Source organism: Rhinoderma darwinii, chromosome 1, assembly GCF_050947455.1.
Source record: "Rhinoderma darwinii isolate aRhiDar2 chromosome 1, aRhiDar2.hap1, whole genome shotgun sequence".
In the NCBI taxonomy this organism is placed as follows: Eukaryota; Metazoa; Chordata; class Amphibia; order Anura; family Rhinodermatidae; genus Rhinoderma; species Rhinoderma darwinii.
In genome coordinates, this window is record NC_134687.1 from 477,856,571 (window position 1) to 477,874,998 (window position 18,428).

Here is an 18,428-nt window from a genome sequence, read left to right on the forward strand (position 1 = left end):
GCGGCCCCATTCATTTCAATGGGCCCATGCACACGACCGTGGTTTCGACGGTCCGTGCATGGCCAAGGAGACTGGACTGCAAAAAGAACGGACATGTCTTATTATGGCCGTGTTTAGTGGTCCAGGCTCATAGAAAATGCATGCGGCCATGTGCAAAGCCCGCAATTTGCGGGAGGCTCACGGGTGACACTCCGCAGCCGGCCCGAAAATCACGGCCGTGCACATGACTACGGTCGTGTGCATGAGGCCTTAATTTCCATATAAAATTCTGATAGGCCTTCCACAAAACATCTCCACCTCTTCCATCAGCTTTAGGAATGGTCAGAAAAACAAGAATTTAGAGGCAAAAAATTTGAAGGGTTGCCCAGACACTAGGATAAATTATGCAATAGTAACATATACATCAATATGCATATTTGTATGGTGGCTGCAGGAAGATACGGAGGCTGCAGCTGACGAATAGGTTTGCTATTATCTGTGAGATGCATGGATAGCTAGCAAGTACTAAGTAAGGCCTCATGCACACGTCAGTATTTTGCTTCAGTATTTGGAAGCCAAAACCAGTAGTGAAACAGAGAAAACCTATAATAGAAAGACTTGCACGTCTTCCGTGTTTTGGACCCACTCCTGCTTTTGGGCTTCCAAATACTGAAGCAAAATAATAACCAGAATACGGACGTGTGCATGAGGCCTAAAGCTCTTACAATGAACATGGTTCAAAGCGAACACCTACCTGGTGCGCATATTGAAAGCTATAAAAAAGGCCATGCATGATCATGGTAGACTAACAAAACACAATATTTCCCAGTAAAACATTGTTAGCAACAGAACAACAATGTCCGGAATCAAAACTACATTAAAGTAGAATGCTAGGCCATGATCAAATCTGATATTTAATCTGTAGTTTTTCGGTCATGCATATTTTTTAAATAATTTCCACCCAGTGTCTTGATTACGTTTTCTTTTTCTGCTTATTTAACCCCTTAAGGACATCAGCCGTACGTGTACAGCGGATGTGATTTATCACAACATAGTGGGGCATAGGAGTAGAGTCTCCATGGCGAATGCCGACTGTTTTATACAGCTGACACCTGCCTGCAATAGCAGGAGATTGGAGGCTACTTTGATCCCAGCCGTTTAACCCCTCAGGTTCTACGGTCAATAGCGATCGTGGCATCTGAGCAGTTGGACAGAAGGAGGGGGCTCCCCTATGTCTTCCGATGGTCTCCGTGACGAAATGGCCATGGCAGCCGCATGTCTGCCTTATGTGTCCTACTATTAAGGGTTTAATAGGAGAGCATAGAAAAATTCAATAAACTGCAATGTACTGAATGAGCGATGCAGCAATCACAAGCTAAATTCCCCTAGGGGGACTAAATTTATTTATAAGAAGTTTAATAAAACTTTTGCAGAAATAAAATACGTAAAAAGTTCAAAACCCCCCCCCTTTTCCTATAAAAATGTAAACAACTGGTATTGCCACATCCGTAAAAGCACAAACTTTTAAAACTTGTTACGCAACAGGGAACGCTGTAGTAAAAACAACAATGCCGAATTGCTGTTTTTTGGTCACCTTGCTTTCCCAAAAAAATTGAATAAAAAGGAGTGATCAAAAAGTAATTCGAACCTCAAAAATGGTACCAATAAAAACGACAGCTCCACCGACAGAAAAACGTAAAAAAAAAAACGAACATGACACAAAACTTTTTTTTTAAACAAATGTCTTATTTTATAGAAGTAGTAAACAGAAAAGAAAAAAACTATTTAAATTTGGTATCTCCATAATAGTACTGACCCGCAAAATAAAGTTATCATGTCATTTTTACCCCACCACCATAAAAACGAAACTAGTGGAATTGCTTTTTTCTTTCAATTCCACCCCACAATTTTTTTTTTTTTAAAGTTCCTCAATACATTATATGGTACAATAAAAGGTACCATTAAAAAAATACAGCTTGTCCCGCAAAAATATCAACCCCTTATTTGGATTTGTGAACGGAAAAACACAAAAGTTATGGCTCTTGAAATGTGACGATGAAAACTGGATGTGTCCCTAACCGTTGCATCTTCGTGGACATTTTAAAATAACACTAAACATACAAAATGTACAAAAACGGTTTAAAATATCCCAGCAATTGCTCCCTACATCTCCTCTTTTCCTTTGATTCTATTAAGTCTCATATTGCAATTAATATGGAGAAATATATAAAGTATTCTCATTTGTGTGTCCCGGGACATTAGCCTCCCTTCTCTTCACGATACTGTATAAGACTAAGACAACTGGCTGCAGCAGAAGCCCCCCTTTCTGCAGTAGGACACACAAATTAGGCCCCTCCCCCTCAGCAAAAAACGTACCATATCAGTAGGAAACTAACCCCTGTGTTCTCAGTAGGATTTCTACAAGACTATTGGTCAGTCTGCAGGATCTTCTGAATGTTCTTAAAAACAAACAGTGGGGGCAAGACTATCTCCTGTTCAGTTTTACCATTCATTTATAGGTATAAGGTGTTCCTTTAATAGGGAACAACATCTATGTAAAAAAACAATATGGCGCCACTATATGATTTTCCAAACACATGCCAGTCACATAAAAAAAATATATAGTTGATTAAGAGAGAAGACCGCAAAAATTCTTAAGTTGTGCATGCTCAGTCTATATGCACTCTCCTGAGGCAGCTATAAAGTCATTAATACGTTTGGTGAAACCACATAGGGTTTCTGAAAGATATTACGGAGTGCTACATACCCACAAAGCCTAATTTACCTGAATAAAACAGTTGAGAATGCCCTGCAATGCTTTCCTAGGCTGCAGCTGAGGTCTGTGCTGATCATTATAACAAAGCAGTGCTGTCAGGAGCCACCCGAGTTTGCATATTACATATTTCTAATGCTGACTACCACGTGTTTCATGACCATGCTGCTTCCATGTCATGGTCAGAACAACCTTCAGCTGCAAGATAGAAGAAAACCGCAGGGGGATATCCAGGGCATCATTCCGGTTAGTGAAACTTTGCAGGCAGCTCCATCACTCCAACCAAAAGCAGAATTATTTGTTTCTGGACTTGGGGAAGCGAGGGTGGAAATATTATTGCAGTATTCTTCCTTCCCTGTTTATAGTCCCATAAAACCAGCAGGAGACCTTCACTTTCAGATCAAAAGTGGTGGTCAAATGAGACACACAGGGACAAACTGCAGAGTCTACCTAACAATGTACCTGCCCCTGTAGCAAAAAAATAAATAAAAGTTTAGTAACTGTCACAACAACAGTACAGATTAGGTTTCTGATAATCCAGTATTTCATAAATTACCTGAATTTGTTGTTGTCTTTTTTCCACATGTGGGATTTGCAAAAGGCAACCCAAAGTAAATGCTGGGAGATCAATCTGTGCATATTGTTTAGCAATTCCGACAAGGTCCAGATCAGCAAGAACAGGGCACCTTCATAAGCGAAAATAATTTTTTTGTTTTATAAAGAATTATACATGATTGGATTTCTCTGGAACTGAAATTCATTCTACCAGCCAGTGGTCAAAGCTTTGGACACAAACATTCGTCTAAAAAGAGTTTTCCGGGACATTTAAAAGGCGGACTTGCTAAAACAACAAACTGAGTAATACTCAACTTGGTAATTCCACTGATGCTCTGGCACCGCCGGTCTGTTATGTTTTACAGGAAGTGATGACTTCCCGTTCTATCCATGTGACTGCTGCAGCCAAATCACTGGCCTCAGCGATGACACACCGTTCTTGCACGTTGAGACCAGTGATTGGCTGCACGGTCACATGGATGGAATGGAACGTCATCACTTCCTGTAAAAGTTATCAGACTGGCAGGGAGCACCGGCTGGAGTCCTGGGGGATTTAACTGTTGAGTATTACTTATTTTGTTATTTTAGCACATCTAGTCTGCAGCCTGTTTTTTAGATTTCATGAACCATCCTTTTAATTTTATTACTCGCAATTAATTACACTTATTTTACTATAATTTACAAAAGCATGCAAATGGGATCCAGACTACTGATTGTTATTAGGGTTTGCATTTTTTTTAATGCTTATTTTTGCTTATTATATGCATTTTAAAGAAAATATTGAATTACAGTAAATCAACTACAAAAAGAGAGCTTTAGAATATGCACTACTCAAAAATCACATCTGTTCACTATATTTATAGTTTAAATTAAAGAAGCACTTCTGTTATTTTTTTTCCTGCCTATATAGTGCAGCATAGGCTGCTATTAAAGAGGCTCTGTCACCAGATTATAAAATCCCTATCTCCTATTGAATGTGATCGGCGCTGCAATGTAGATAACCGCAACGTTTTGTTTTTTTGTAAAACTATCATATTTGCCCAAGTTATGAGCAATTTTAGATTTATGCAAAAGAGCTTTTCAATGGACAATTGGGCGTGTTTTCTCGTTTTACCAACTGGGCGTGTATTGTGTTTTTACCAACTGGGCATTGTGAATAGAAGTGTATGACGCTGACAAATCAGCGTCATACACTTCTCATCGTTCCCACCCAGCTTCTTTCACTGCAGACACACAGCGTGACGTCACCCACAGGTCCTTCAACCTTGGCGTCGGACGAGAGAAGATACATCGGCTCCAGGCGTCCGAGAGGGTAATATGCTCGTCTCTAGGGAGTTTACTATGCTTACCTGCACACGGTGATGCTGCTGCAGATTCAACTGTACCCTCTCTGACGCCTGGAGCCGATGTGTATTCTCTCGTCCGACGCCAAGGTTGAAGGACCTGTGGGTGACGTCACGCTGTGTGTCTGCAGTGAAAGAAGCTGGGTGGGAACGATGAGGTCACCCACAGGTCCTTCAACCTTGGCGTCGGACGAGAGAAGACACATCGGCTCCAGGCATCCGAGAGGGTACAGTTGAATCTGCAGCAGCATCACCGTGTGCAGGTAAGCATAGTAAACTCCCTAGAGACTAGCATATTACTCTCTTGGACGCCTGGAGACGATGTATCTTCTCTCATCTGACGCCAAGGTTGAAGGACCTGTGGGTGACGTCACGCTGTGTGTCGGCAGTGAAAGAAGCTGGGTGGGAACGATGAGAAGTGTATGACACTGATTTGTCAGCGTCATACGCTTCTAATCACAACGCCCAGTTGGTAAAACGAGTAAACACGCCCAGTTGGATAAATCTAATATTGCTCATAGCAATAATAATGCAGCCTATATTTTCCATGATGCATCTGGCTTTTTTTTTTTATTGAAGCTTTTTAATTTTATTAAGACCTCATATTTAACAGCGGTACAAAATGTTAAGGTACAAAATAATGTTGCAAAACAATACAGCAGTACCAAGTGTACAAGTTCACGTATTAACAACATAATACAAATATATTTCTTTATACATCAATAGGTGTATATATAGTAAGAAAACAAAAAAAAAAACCCTGAACAAACAGCCTTTCCTTATCAGAAGAAAATATAAAATCAAATCTGGGAGGACCAGTTAATGGTAGAGTTTAGTGGAGGAACAGGGAACAGCAGAGACGTCAGCAAATTCCAGGCCCAAGCAATGTCAAGATATGAGCTAGTATGAGGGTTGGCTATCCAAGAGCTCCACACGTTCAGAAATTTATCAGGGTATCCACGGGCTTCATAAGTGAGCTTAAAAAGTTGCAGGGTAGAATTGACCAAAGTAATCCATGCTGACAATGTAGGAAAATTTGGATGCTGTCAATGTAGGAGTATAGTTTTTTTTTTAGTATAGAATAGGAGTGTCATAAGAGATCTAACATATATAGTAGGTAGCCCGCTCTATGAATTATCAAGGCGTCACAAATAGGCTTCTACCTGGCTATACACATTGCGCCTCATGACTTACACACTATCCCTCCATGTTTCACACACTTGCACCCCATTATTAATTTATTTTTGAGGCACTTTACTCATTACTGCCCCCTATATTATTACACTTGCTCATACACCATTTATTATTTCTTACTACACATCCCATGCACCACATACCACTCCCCTCAAGACTAGTGGGAGTGGCTATTATTATTTAAAGCACCTGCTCACTCTCCTTCAGCGTTTCTGACCTGGCTGTGTCCATTTGTAAGTATGGCCTTTTTCGGTGTTTTTGTATATATGTCCCCTTGTTTTTATCTGTTTTATATATAGTAGGTGTATAAATTTCCTCTACCAATAATAAAAGACAAGTTCTGGGTTCAAGTATAAGAGGGAGTCCTACTTTAAGCTCAAGAAATTCCACTACCTAAAGCCCAGAAGTTAATAATCGGACATTCCCAGAACATATGTAGGATGCAGCCCTCAGCTCTGTGGCACCATGGACAGACAGGAGTAGGTATACGTCCCATTCTAAATAATTTGGAAGGGGTGTAGTAAATGTGGTGGATAATTTTTTACCTGAATAAGTCGGTCTCTTGTAGATATCAAGGGACCTGTTAGAGCGGATAGTATTTCCTTATGATCGTCTGTAGAGACAGAGGAAAGGGTCGAGACCAACGATCCAAGGCCCTATCAAGTTTATTAGAAGATACATTGAACAACTGCCTATAAAGCGTGGATAATGGTTTAACCAATGCCTCCTGTGTCACCCAATCCTCCACCGGGGATGTACAAAGTCTAACATTATAACCTGCAAATTGCAACCAGAGGGCATGTCTAAGCCAGAAATAACGGAACCGAAGAGGAGTCGGGATCTGATATTTGGACTTAAGTTGTACAAAAATAGCGGTTTTGTCTTCTACTACCACACCCTCCAAGGTCAATATACCCAGGGTTGCCCACTCACCAGGGTTAGGGAGGCCTCTTAACTGGGGCAGAAGCGAATTATACCAGAGTGGTGTCCAAGGTGACCAGGACACTTAGTCTGATTTAAAGAACAGAATTGATCTCTGTACGAATTTCAGAGTAGTTTTGTTTGGGATTGTGAGTACGTGTCCCGGAGTGGGAGCCCGTCTATAAATAGAGCTCACCAGGGATTTATAGGAACCAAGAAGTGAAGCTTCCAGCTCAGTACAGGGGTTAAAGTACCTTTGGGTAAACCACCAAACGTAAACCTGCGGACTAGCAAGGAAGAAAATATATAAAATTCGGGTGGGCAAGCCCACCCTGCGCAGATAATTATAGTGTGCCCAAAGCAATTCTAGGAGTACCTCCGGCCCAAATAAAAGATCTAAGATCTTTATCAATATTAGAGTACAGACAGATACTGGAGAATAATGAAAGAAGTACAAGAATGTTCACCGACTTCATTTTAAACAAATTAAGTCTGCCTAAAGCTGTGAGGGGGAGGTGTTTCCATCTTTTATTTGAAGACGTTGTACCAAAGGAGTGACAATATCAGGTTTAAAGGTGCAAATATCTGGACTAATTACTATACCGAGAAGTAATTTTATCCGCCCAGTGGCGTAACTAACACTATAGCAGCCTGCGACGCAACTACGAGGCCCACGCCGCCCACATTTATGGGCCGGGCGGCAAGGGCCCTCATGCCCGGTGGCGTCGCTAGCACCGGAGGGGGCCCTGGTGCCAGCGACAGTCACCCCCTCTTGCAGTAATTGTACATGCGTCTATATCACGCAGGTACATATACATGCATTAGCGCTGAATAGCCGGGCACGTTCCGTGCCCGGCCATTCAGGGCCTTACAATGACGTTGATAAGCGGGGCAAAATGACTTGCCCTGCCAATCAGCGCCTTTCAACGACGCTAGCGGCGCGATGACGTCATTACGCTAATTCCATTGTTGAAAGGCGCTGATTGACGGGGCCAGTCATTCTGCCCAGCCAATCAACACCTTTCAATAAAGATAGCGGCGAGACGACCTTATCGCGCCGCTTGCATCGTTCAGCTCCAGCAGACCTGCTCAGAAGAGATTTTATAGTGACGCTTCAATTCCGCGAGTACCTGCCGAGTAAGAGGGCAAGGTATGGCGTGAAGATGTACAAGCTGTGCGAGAGTGCATCAGGGTATGCCTACAAATTTAGGACATATGAATTCAGCACCCAGAATGCCCCCCCTTACTGGGAGTTAATGCAAAAATTGTGTGGAATTTGGTGCACCCACTGCTGGACCAGGGTTACCACCTCTACCTGGATAATTTTTATACCAGCATCCCACTCTTCAAGTGCCTCGCTTCCAGAAGTATTGCGGCATGCGGCACTGCTAGAAGAAATCTGAGAGACCTCCCTAAGACTCTGCTTGGGCAAACACTCAGAACGGGTGAGAGCAGGGAACATTCTAGCAGCAACATATTGTGTGTCAAGTACAAGGACAAGAGAGATGTCACACCAGTACCCATGTACCAGGACGAGGTACCAGTACAGAGACCCCCAAACCAGACTGCATCCTAGACTACAATAGGTACATGGGAGGGGTGGACTTGTCAGATCAAGTCCTGAAGCCCTACAGCACCATGCGGTGTGGTATAAGAAGCTGGCCGTGCACATCATACAGATGGCATTGTACAATGCGTATGTGCTACGTCGATGTACAGGCCAGAGGGGAACTTTCCTGGAATTTCAAGAGGTGGTTATCAAGCACCTAATCTTTAGGGACCAGGAACGGGGGGGCACCCAGTACTTCTGGAAGCGAGGTCACACGCATCGTACCAGGGCAACACTTTCCAGGAGAAGTTCCCCAAACTGGCAAGAAGGGAAAAAGTCAAAAGAGGTGCAAAGTCTGCTATAAGAGGGGGATAAGGAAGGACACAATATATCAATGTGACACGTGTCCAGAAAAAACAGAGCTCTGAAGAGTGTTTTAAAATTTATCATACATCACTTGATTTTTAATCTACCCCAGTTTTACTTACCCTGATGCACTCCGCACAGTTTATCCCCCCTCGTCTTTCCCCTCTGGGCCCTGCTGTGCGCCCAGGCAGCTGTTAACAGCCACATTGAGGGTATTGCCGTACGCGCGAGAACCCACATTACAGTTTATGGGGTGTATGTCTCCGGTCAAAATGCTCACTACACCTCTAGATGAATGCCTTAAGGGTGTATTTTTTTAAAACGGGGTCACTTCTTGGGGGTTTCAACTATATTGGTACCTCAGGGGCTTCTGCATACATGACTTTACGCCAGAAAATCCCCGTAGGCCAAATGGTGGTCCTTTCCTTCTGAGACCTCCCATGGGCCCAAACGGCAGTTTATCACCACAAATGGGGTATTGCCGCACTCAGGAGAAATTGCGCAACAAAATGGGGTATTTTATTTCTTGTGAAAATAAGACATTTTCAGCCAAAACTACATATTATTGGAATTAATTTTGTTTTAATTCCCAGCCCAATTCAAATAAATTCTGTGAAACTGTGGTGTCAAAATGGTCACAACACCCATAAATTAATTCCTTGAGGGGTGTAGTTTACAAAATGGGGTCACTTCTGGTGGGTTTCCATTGCTTTGATAACTCTGGGGTTCTGCAAATGCGACATGGCACCCGAAAACCAATCCAGCAAAATCTGGACTCCAAAGAACAAATAGCGCTCCTTTCCTTCTGAGCCCTCCCATGGGCCAAAACGGCAGTTTATCACCACAAATGGGGTATTGCTGCACTCAGGAGAAATTGGGCAACAAAATGGGGTATTTTGTTCCCTGTGAAAATCTGAAAATCTGAAAATTTGATTAAAAAAATGACATCTTATTGGAAAAAAATGAAATTTTTTTCATTTCACAGCCCAATTCAAATGCTGTGAAAAAACTGTGCGGTCAAAATGATAACCATAAATAAATTCCTTGAGGGGAGTAGTTTCCAAAATGGAGTCACTATTGGGAAATTCCTACTGTTTTGGCAACTCAACACCTCTTCAAACCTGGCATGCTGCCTAAAATATATTATAATAAAAAAAGTGGCCTCAAAATGCACTAGGTGCTTCTTTGCTTCTAGGGCTTGTGTTTTAGTCCACGAGCACACTAGATCCACATGTGGGACATTTCTAAAAACTGCAGAATCAATACAATATTTAGTATACATATTTAGTAGTATTTCTCTGGTAAAACCTTCTGTGTTACAGAAAAAAAATGGAATAAAATTGAAATTCAGAAAGAAAAATGAAATTTGCAAATTTCACCTCCACTTTGCTTTAATTCCTGTGAAATGCCTGAAGGGTTAAAAAAAAACTTTCTAAATGCTGTTTTGAATACTTTTAGGGGTCCAGTTTTTAAAATGGGGTGTTTTATTGGGGTTTCTAATACATAGGCCCCTCAAAGTCACTTCAGAACTGAACAGGTACCTTAAAAAAAAGGCTTTTGAAATTTTCTTAAAAATATGAGAAATTGCGGTTTATGTTCTAAGCCTTGTAACATCCAAGAAAAATAAAAGAATGTTCAAAAAACGACGCGAATCTAATGTAGACATATGGGAAATGAGAACTACTAACTATTTTGGGTGGTATAACCGTCTGTTTTACAAGCAGATGCATTTAAATTCGGAAAAATTCTATTTTTTCAAAATTTTCTCTACATTTTGCAATTTTTCATCGATCAACACTGAATATATCGACCAAATTTTACCAGGAACATCAAGCCCAATGTGTCACGAGAAAACACTCAGAATCGCTTGGATAGGTTTAAGCATTCTGATGTTATTACCACATAAAGTGAAATATGTCAGATTTTAAAAATGGGCTCTGAGCCTTAAGGCCAAACCTAGGCTGCGTCCTTAAGAAGTTAAATTGAGCTTGGTTCTAGGGCTGTATATATGTACTGAGCTTGGTTCTGGGGCTGTATATATGTACTGAGCTTGGTTCTGGGGCTGTATACATGTACTGAGCTTGGTTCTGGGGCTGTATACATGTACTGAGCTTGGTTCTGGGGCTGTATACATGTACTGAGCTTGGTTCTGGGGCTGTATACATGTACTGAGCTTGGTTCTGGGGCTGTATACATGTACTGAGCTTGGTTCTGGGGCTGTATACATGTACTGAGCTTGGTTCTGGGGCTGTATACATGTACTGAGCTTGGTTCTGGGGCTGTATACATGTACTGAGCTTGGTTCTGGGGCTGTATACATGTACTGAGCTTGGTTCTGGGGCTGTATACATGTACGGAGCTTGGTTCTGGGGCTGTATACATGTACTGAGCTTGGTTCTGGGGCTGTATACATGTACTGAGCTTGGTTCTGGGGCTGTATACATGTACTGAGCTTGGTTCTGGGGCTGTATACATGTACGGAGCTTGGTTCTGGGGCTGTATTTATGTACTGAGCTTGGTTCTGGGGCTGTATTTATGTACTGAGCTTGGTTCTGGGGCTGTATTTATGTACTGAGCTTGGTTCTGGGGCTGTATTTATGTACTGAGCTTGGTTCTGGGGCTGTATATATGTACTGAGCTTGGTTCTGGGGCTGTATTTATGTACTGAGCTTGGTTCTGGGGCTGTATTTATGTACTGAGCTTGGTTCTGGGGCTGTATTTATGTACTGAGCTTGGTTCTGGGGCTGTATTTATGTACTGAGCTTGGTTCTGGGGCTGTATATATGTACGGAGCTTGGTTCTAGGGCTGTATATATGTACTGAGCTTGGTTCTGTATTTATGTACAGAGCTTGGTTCTGGGTCTGTATATATGTGCTGAGCTTGGTTCTGGGTCTGTATTTATGTAATGAACTTGGTTCCGATGCTGTATATATGTAGGGGTCTTGCTTCTGGGGCTGTATTTATTTATTGAGCTTGGTTCTGGTATTGTATATATACTGACCTTGGTTCTGGTGCTGTACATATGTCAGAAATTGGTTCTAGTGCTGTATTTATGTACGGAGGTAGGTTATGTATAGATGTATTGAGCTTGGCTCTCGTGCCGTAAATACACACGAGCTTGGTTCTAGAGCTGTAATTATATAGGATATATTTACAACAACAAAATTGCACGGCAGATGGAATGGTTTTAAATTCATTGTATATTTAATGGGAACCGGTCTGGTAGTTTTAACCCCTTGAACCGCCACCATGCGGTAATACAGGACCTGACAATATTTACAAATGTATGTTTTTTTCAGATGCAGGAAAATCTATAAAATCAACTTTTAAAACGGCTCATACTATATGCACTAATTACTCATTAAAGTGTCATGGGGCGGTGCCGCTATCCTGAAAAGTCATAGTCCTGCCTCCAAACCCACCTTTCCATGTTTGATTAGACATCCCCAGGCTGATACAGCTTTCTCGGAAGCGCTACTGCCTTGTACTACTTGGGCGCGTACCGTGCAGCGAGGTGTACTCTGTCCGGCTTTATTTCTGCACTGCGCATCCCAGGGGAGTACAAGGCAATGGCTCATCCGAAAGAGTTTGAGGAGGCTGGCAGTGATGTAGAACAGCCAGGGGGATGTCAATCAAAATCTGGGGGTCGCCATTTAAATTTCCGCCTCAGGCAGCAGAAAAGCTAGAATCTGCCCTGAGGCTGCAGGCCACTTTAGGCCTGCAGCCTTTAAGGCGCTGGAAAGACTCCCTGTGCAACTGGGGTGATGACGTCACTGCATCACACACTGGTCTACGCATGTGTCCCGACCGGAGCCTGTGCAGTGTTCCATTAGTCGCAAGAACGGGGCAAGGGAAGTACAATATATAATTATTTTTTGGGGGGGCTTTGTGGCACTTTATACAAGGGTGGGGGGCTGTATGACGCTATCTACAGGGGGGGGGGGGCTGTATGGCGCTATCTACAGGGGGGGTGTATGGCACTATCTATGGGGGGGCTGTATGACACTATCTACAGGGGGAGGCGCGATCTACAATTTGGGTGTGACACTGTCTACAGGGGGCTGTATGGCACAGTCTACAGGGGGCACGATCCATAGGGAAAGTTAGGTGTGGCACCTGGGAGAGACCCCAGTCAAATGTTTGCTATGAGGCCCAGTCTTTCCTAGTTACTCCCCCATATCCACCCATTGTAGTGGAGAAGCAAGTGCAGTTTCTCTAGCTGAATGGTCTATCGTCATCACCAAAGATTTTGACCAATTTACATGCAGACCAGAGAAGGACGTAAATAAATCAAACAGAGATAACTTTGCCTGTAGAGATGGACCTGGATCATTCAGGAATAGTAGCGTCTCATCCACGTAGAGAGAGACACGTTCCTTCTTTTCACCCATCTCAAAACCCTTTATAGCAGGAGAGGCTCTTATAGCTAGTGCTAATGGCTCAATGGCCAATACAAAAAGGGAAGGGGATAGTGGGCAACCCTGTCTAGTGACAATTAGTTTGAACACTCGCTATAAATTGGGAGTATAATAACTGCACCCATCAGATAAACCTGGGTCCAAATCCAAATTTAGGTAGCACAGACCACAGATAAGACCACTCTACTGAAGCAAACACCATCTCAAGGTCCAAAGAGGCAACAATTCTGGAGCCACTCAATCCTACAGTAGATTAAACGTTAGTGAATAGCCTTCGAAGGATAACGTCAGTGGCCTTCCCTGGCATGAAACCAGATTGGTCTGGATGAATAAGATGAGTTTTTTGCCGACGCTTTGCGGGTATGTTGGCGAATATTTTAATATCACAATTGAGAGGTGAAATAGGCCGGTATGAGCCTCAATCTTTAGGATCTTTACGGGGCTTGGGGATCAGTAGTATAAGAGCCTCTCTTATAGATCCTTTCCAAACGGTAAAACCCCTTCTAATAGCCTCAGTAATTTCCTCTACAGTCAGGATAGCCTCCAGAAAAATCCCTCCCTATCCAGAGTGGGGAATAAAATAGTGTCTAAATATGACTAGCTCAGACTGGGTACTTGAGACTTTAAAGGAGTATAAATCAGAGTAAAATTTAACAGGAGTAATTAGAATAAGAAGCATGATAACCATGTCTGACCCATGGTCGCGTAAGTGCTCGTAATTTGGGACCAAGTAAATGAGACTCTCGTAAAAGTATAATCTAAGGATTGTATGTGGAGAAAAAATTAAAAAACTAGTGACCTAGAACAGAGAAGCCGCGGCCTTGAGAATGTCCCAGAGGTCAGTTCACCAGTCCACATGGTCAAAAAAATATACATACATACATAAGCGGACAAATATGAAAAGCAAAAACAAATAAACCCAATTAATAATACATTCAAGTCCTGGTATATCTCTCGACATCCATTACGACTGAAGACATCAGCGAAGAAAATCAAAATCCTCACAAAAGAGCACATTAGGAACACGTTCCACGGAGTAAAGCAATTTCCCACTGTTCTAGTTCTTTACATCACAGGGAGATACAGTAGCACAGGAATCAGAGTCCATGACATTACAACCAGGCAAAGACTTCTTCCAGTTTGTCGATAAATGCTGCAGATCCATTGTGCACCAATCTGAGTTTGGCAGGGTATACCATAAAATAGAAAAAAAAAATTCTCCCTCAAACATTTTTGGGCCTCGGTATATCGTTGCCTCTGTTTTTGTACCACCAACAAATAGTCAGGAAAGACTCTCACATGCTGGTTGGTGTGTTTCAGAGGCCCCGGTTTCCTCACAAGTTCCAGTAATGTGTCTTAGTCTTTGAAATTCAAAAACTTGGCAATGAAGATGCGTGGCGGTGCCCCAGGTGGAGGACCTCTAGTTGGGATCGAATGTGCACACTCCACACAGGGAAAAGGCAGTGTCCCCAAATATTGACTTGAGACAATTTTCCAGGAATGCAGCAGGGTCCAGCTTTTCCACACCTTCAGGCAGACCAATGAAGCGGATGTTACATCGTCGCAAGTGGTTGCCATGACATCAACCTTAACTCGCCACACAGACTGTTGCGATACTAGTGTAGACTTTCGACCTCAGGGGAGTCACCACATTTTCCAAGTTAGATAAGCGCCTCTCAGACTTAGTAGCTCTTTCGCGTGGTGTGTGTACATCAGCTCTAAAGTTCATCTGAAGGGCATCAATTTTCTCAGTTCGTACTGTACGAGATTCTGAATGGCCTTCAGCATGTCCAGTAAGAACGGTTCAGGAGTGGAGTCAACCAGAGTGGAAAGAGGGGCTTCAGAAGGCCGCAATGCTCGGGGGCCCGTATGCAGGACCGGTGGATATATCCATCTTGTCCGTGATTTTAGATTGTTTGGAGGGGGCCATCATGAGGGTACCCCGAGCAGCAGGATGAAGTAAGATAGTAGAATCACCTCAGACCAGTGCACAGCCAGACATATGTTAAATGATTATAGACATAGGTAAGGGGGAAGATCCTCCAGGAGTCTCATTATGTCCAGATTACATCTGTGCAGTGCATAGGAGGACAGCAGTACACATAATGTCAGCGGCAGCAAGCTGCTAAGTTCACTCGCCACTCTCATGCACAAAATGGCGTCCGAAGCCGCAGGAGCGTCCTTCCAGCAAGGAGTCCTCTCCTTCTCTTCTCCAAACCAGAGCAGGGTATCAGGCCAGGTTCTGAAGGGGTGAAAGCAGGGCCAAATTGTGGAACCGCAGCGTTTGGCAGTTACGTTCAGAAGTACCAGACTTCCGCCATTAATTGAGGCCGGGGATCCAGTTCCCATGCTGGGCCCGAAATACCAAGGTCAGGGAATAATGCCAGAAATGGCTCAAAATGTACCCATCGACGACAATGGTATAGCGGAGCAGCCTCTGTATCAGCAGAGGACTCCAGGAGAGAGGATGTCGCAGGATTGCAGTTGTTGTCGGCAGAGCCTCCAGAGATGTGTCCGCTAACGCCAGAGTCCAGGTCACGCCCTGATGCTTCTGACTTTGCATAGGCAGAAGGGCTGAGTCTCATCACTGCACTTGCTCTGAATACTAAGTGCAGCAAGTGATAGATCAGCGACAAAGAACTTCAGTGCTCACACTGCAGAGTCTCTGTTTATCCTATGTAGCTCCAGCCTTAGATTTTTCCACGAAAGTCCTTACAAGTAGGAGACAATGAGGAGCAGAGAAATACGCTTGACTCTGTCTACACTATCTGTGACTGCTGTGTGCAAACAGTGAGAGTCAGGGGAACTTTATAACTCTGAAGCTAATTTTTGTATGGACTCCTCTATTTTATCACTGCACTAATGCTCCCTTAGATAGGGGAGAAATAATCTCTTCAACATGACTATGCATGAGGAGGCACATACAGAGGAACAAGAGGGTGGGGCTAAATTGGGAGGGGTCTCAGAGCTGCCAGTAGGGATTTGATTGGTGATCATGTAATCCTGGCGTTCACAGGAAGCAAGCCACTCAGAAGAAAGTGACCTCCTGTCTACACATGAGAAAATGGTCTATTTTGGTAATGAAAGGGTTCAAAATACATGGATGCAACTGAGCTGAGAAGAAACAAATGACACTGCTAGAATATTGCTGGTGACAAAAAAAATAAAATAAAAAAAAATTTGCTGGACCAGCCTATTTTGGACCTTAATGACCAAGCTATTTTTTACGTTTTTCAATCGTCGCATTCCAAGAGCTAACCTTCTTATTTTTGCGTCGACATCGCTGTATAAGGTCTTGTTTTTTGCGGGACAAGTTGTATTTTTTAATAGCACCATTTTTAGGTACATATTATTTATTGATTAACTTTTATTAACTTTTTTGGGGGGGGGGGGGAATAGAAAAAAAATCAGAAATTTCGCCACTCTTTTTTGCGTCCTAAATCTACGCCGTTTACCGTGTGGTATAAATAACACAATAACTTTATTCAGCGGGTTGTTACAATTGCAACGATACCAAATTTGTATAGTTTTTGTATGTTTTACTACTTTTACACAGTAGAAACGCTTTTTTTTCTAAATTATATGTTTTTGTGTCTCCATATTTGAAGAGCCGTAACGTTTTTATTTTTTTGCCGATGCAGTTGTATGAGGGCTTTTTTTTTGCGGGACGACTTGTAGTTTTTATTGGTACCATTTTGGAGTAGATGCGACTTTTTGATCACTTTTTATCACATTTTTTTAAAGTCAGTATTCACAGAAAACAGCAATTTTTCCATAGTTTTTTATTATTTTTTTTACGGCGTTCACCGTGCGGGTTAAATAATGTAATAGATTTATAGTCGGGGTCGTTACGGACGCGGCGATACCAAATATGTGTAACTTTTTAACTTTATTTTGGTTTTTTAATAGTAAAGCATTTTGTAAGGGGAAAAGCTGGGTTTTTCATTTTTTTTCAATTTTTTTTTTTAATTAACTTTATTAAACTTTTTTACTAGTCCCATTAGGGGACTATAATATGCGATTCTGCGATCGCATTTATAATACACTGCAATACTTTTGTATTGCAGTGTATTACTGCCTGTCCGTTTAACACGGACAGGCATCTGCTAGGTCATGCCTGCGGCATGATCAAGCAGGCATTCACTCCAGGCAGCCTGGGGGCCTTTATTAGACCCCCGGCTGCCATTAGAGACACAGACACTCGGCGATCGTATCGCCGGGTGTCGGTGGGGGAGAGAGGGAGCTCCCTCCCTCTCTCCAAAACCACTCAGATGCGGTGCTCGCTATTGAGCACCGCATCTGAGGGGTTAAACGTGTGAGATCGATACTAATATCTATCTCACACGGCAGAGCAGGGACGCTCCCAGCCCTCAGTTGCCTCTAGCAGCTGAGAGAAGGGAGATTTGACAGCTCCCTGCTCTGTAAACTTATTCCGATGCCGCGATGTAAAAAGTCTATGGCATCGGAATAAGGCCCGTTAGTGACCGACGTAGAAACACGATGGGCCGGTCACTAACGGGTAAAGTGAAAAAATGTGCTACAGGTATGTACCTTACATCTTATATTTTACTTACTTTAATAACACCAGGAAGGACTGGTAGCATTCTTCTAGCTGTGACTGGCTTGGAGGGCAAGAAGCTACAAAACAAAACGAATACATTTTCATACAGCAATAATAATATGCAAACCTTTCGGTGATTTTTAATATGTCAACATACCAAAAGCGAATGGTGCCAGTACGACACTACGCCATGCCCTGCTAAAGTTTGGTACCTGTAAACAAAACCAAATATTCAGACTGCATCTTTCAATGCATGTATTCAAATATGACCTTAGAAAAAATACTTCATGACAACCAACAAAGCCAAAATACATACCTCCCAGAGGCAGTGAATGCCAGTAATGGCTACTAACACTTTTCTGAGGTAAGGCATCTAAAGAGAAATATAAATACAAACTAGGAGTTTAATATATAAAGTTTATTCTATTCATGTTTTTATACACTTTTACCATTTGAATTTCTCTTTAACCCGATCAGGACCAGCCCCATATTTCAAAACTAACATGCGTCACTTTATGTGGTAATAACTCTGGAATGGTTTTACTTAGTGATTCTGAGATTGTTTTTTCATAACACATTGTTCTTTATGTTAGTGGAAAATTTTGGTTGATACTAATTAACCCTTCTTGACTGACATAGGGCTATATACATTCCAACTGCCCATGCCTCGTGCAGTTGACATGACAGAGCTGCACTAATCTGTGTCGGCTCTCTCTACAAGTGCCGACACCTCTTTGCTTTATTAAAACGAAGACAAACATTTTTTTA

At 42.5% G+C, this 18,428-nt stretch overlaps 1 protein-coding gene across 2 annotated transcripts in view; it reads right to left on the reverse strand.

Annotated features, from left to right (window-relative positions):
* The window catches only part of KNTC1 (kinetochore associated 1), a 245,329-nt gene that overhangs the window by 5,568 nt on the left and 221,333 nt on the right, over nucleotides 1-18,428 (reverse strand). For both annotated transcript variants that reach the window (XM_075834110.1, XM_075834112.1), the window contains 4 exons: nucleotides 17,977-18,033; nucleotides 17,818-17,872; nucleotides 17,674-17,737; nucleotides 3,309-3,438 (listed from right to left, as the gene is read on the reverse strand). In XM_075834110.1, the coding sequence (XP_075690225.1) occupies nucleotides 3,309-3,438; nucleotides 17,674-17,737; nucleotides 17,818-17,872; nucleotides 17,977-18,033 (306 nt within the window). The remainder of the gene's footprint in view (nucleotides 1-3,308; nucleotides 3,439-17,673; nucleotides 17,738-17,817; nucleotides 17,873-17,976; nucleotides 18,034-18,428) is intronic.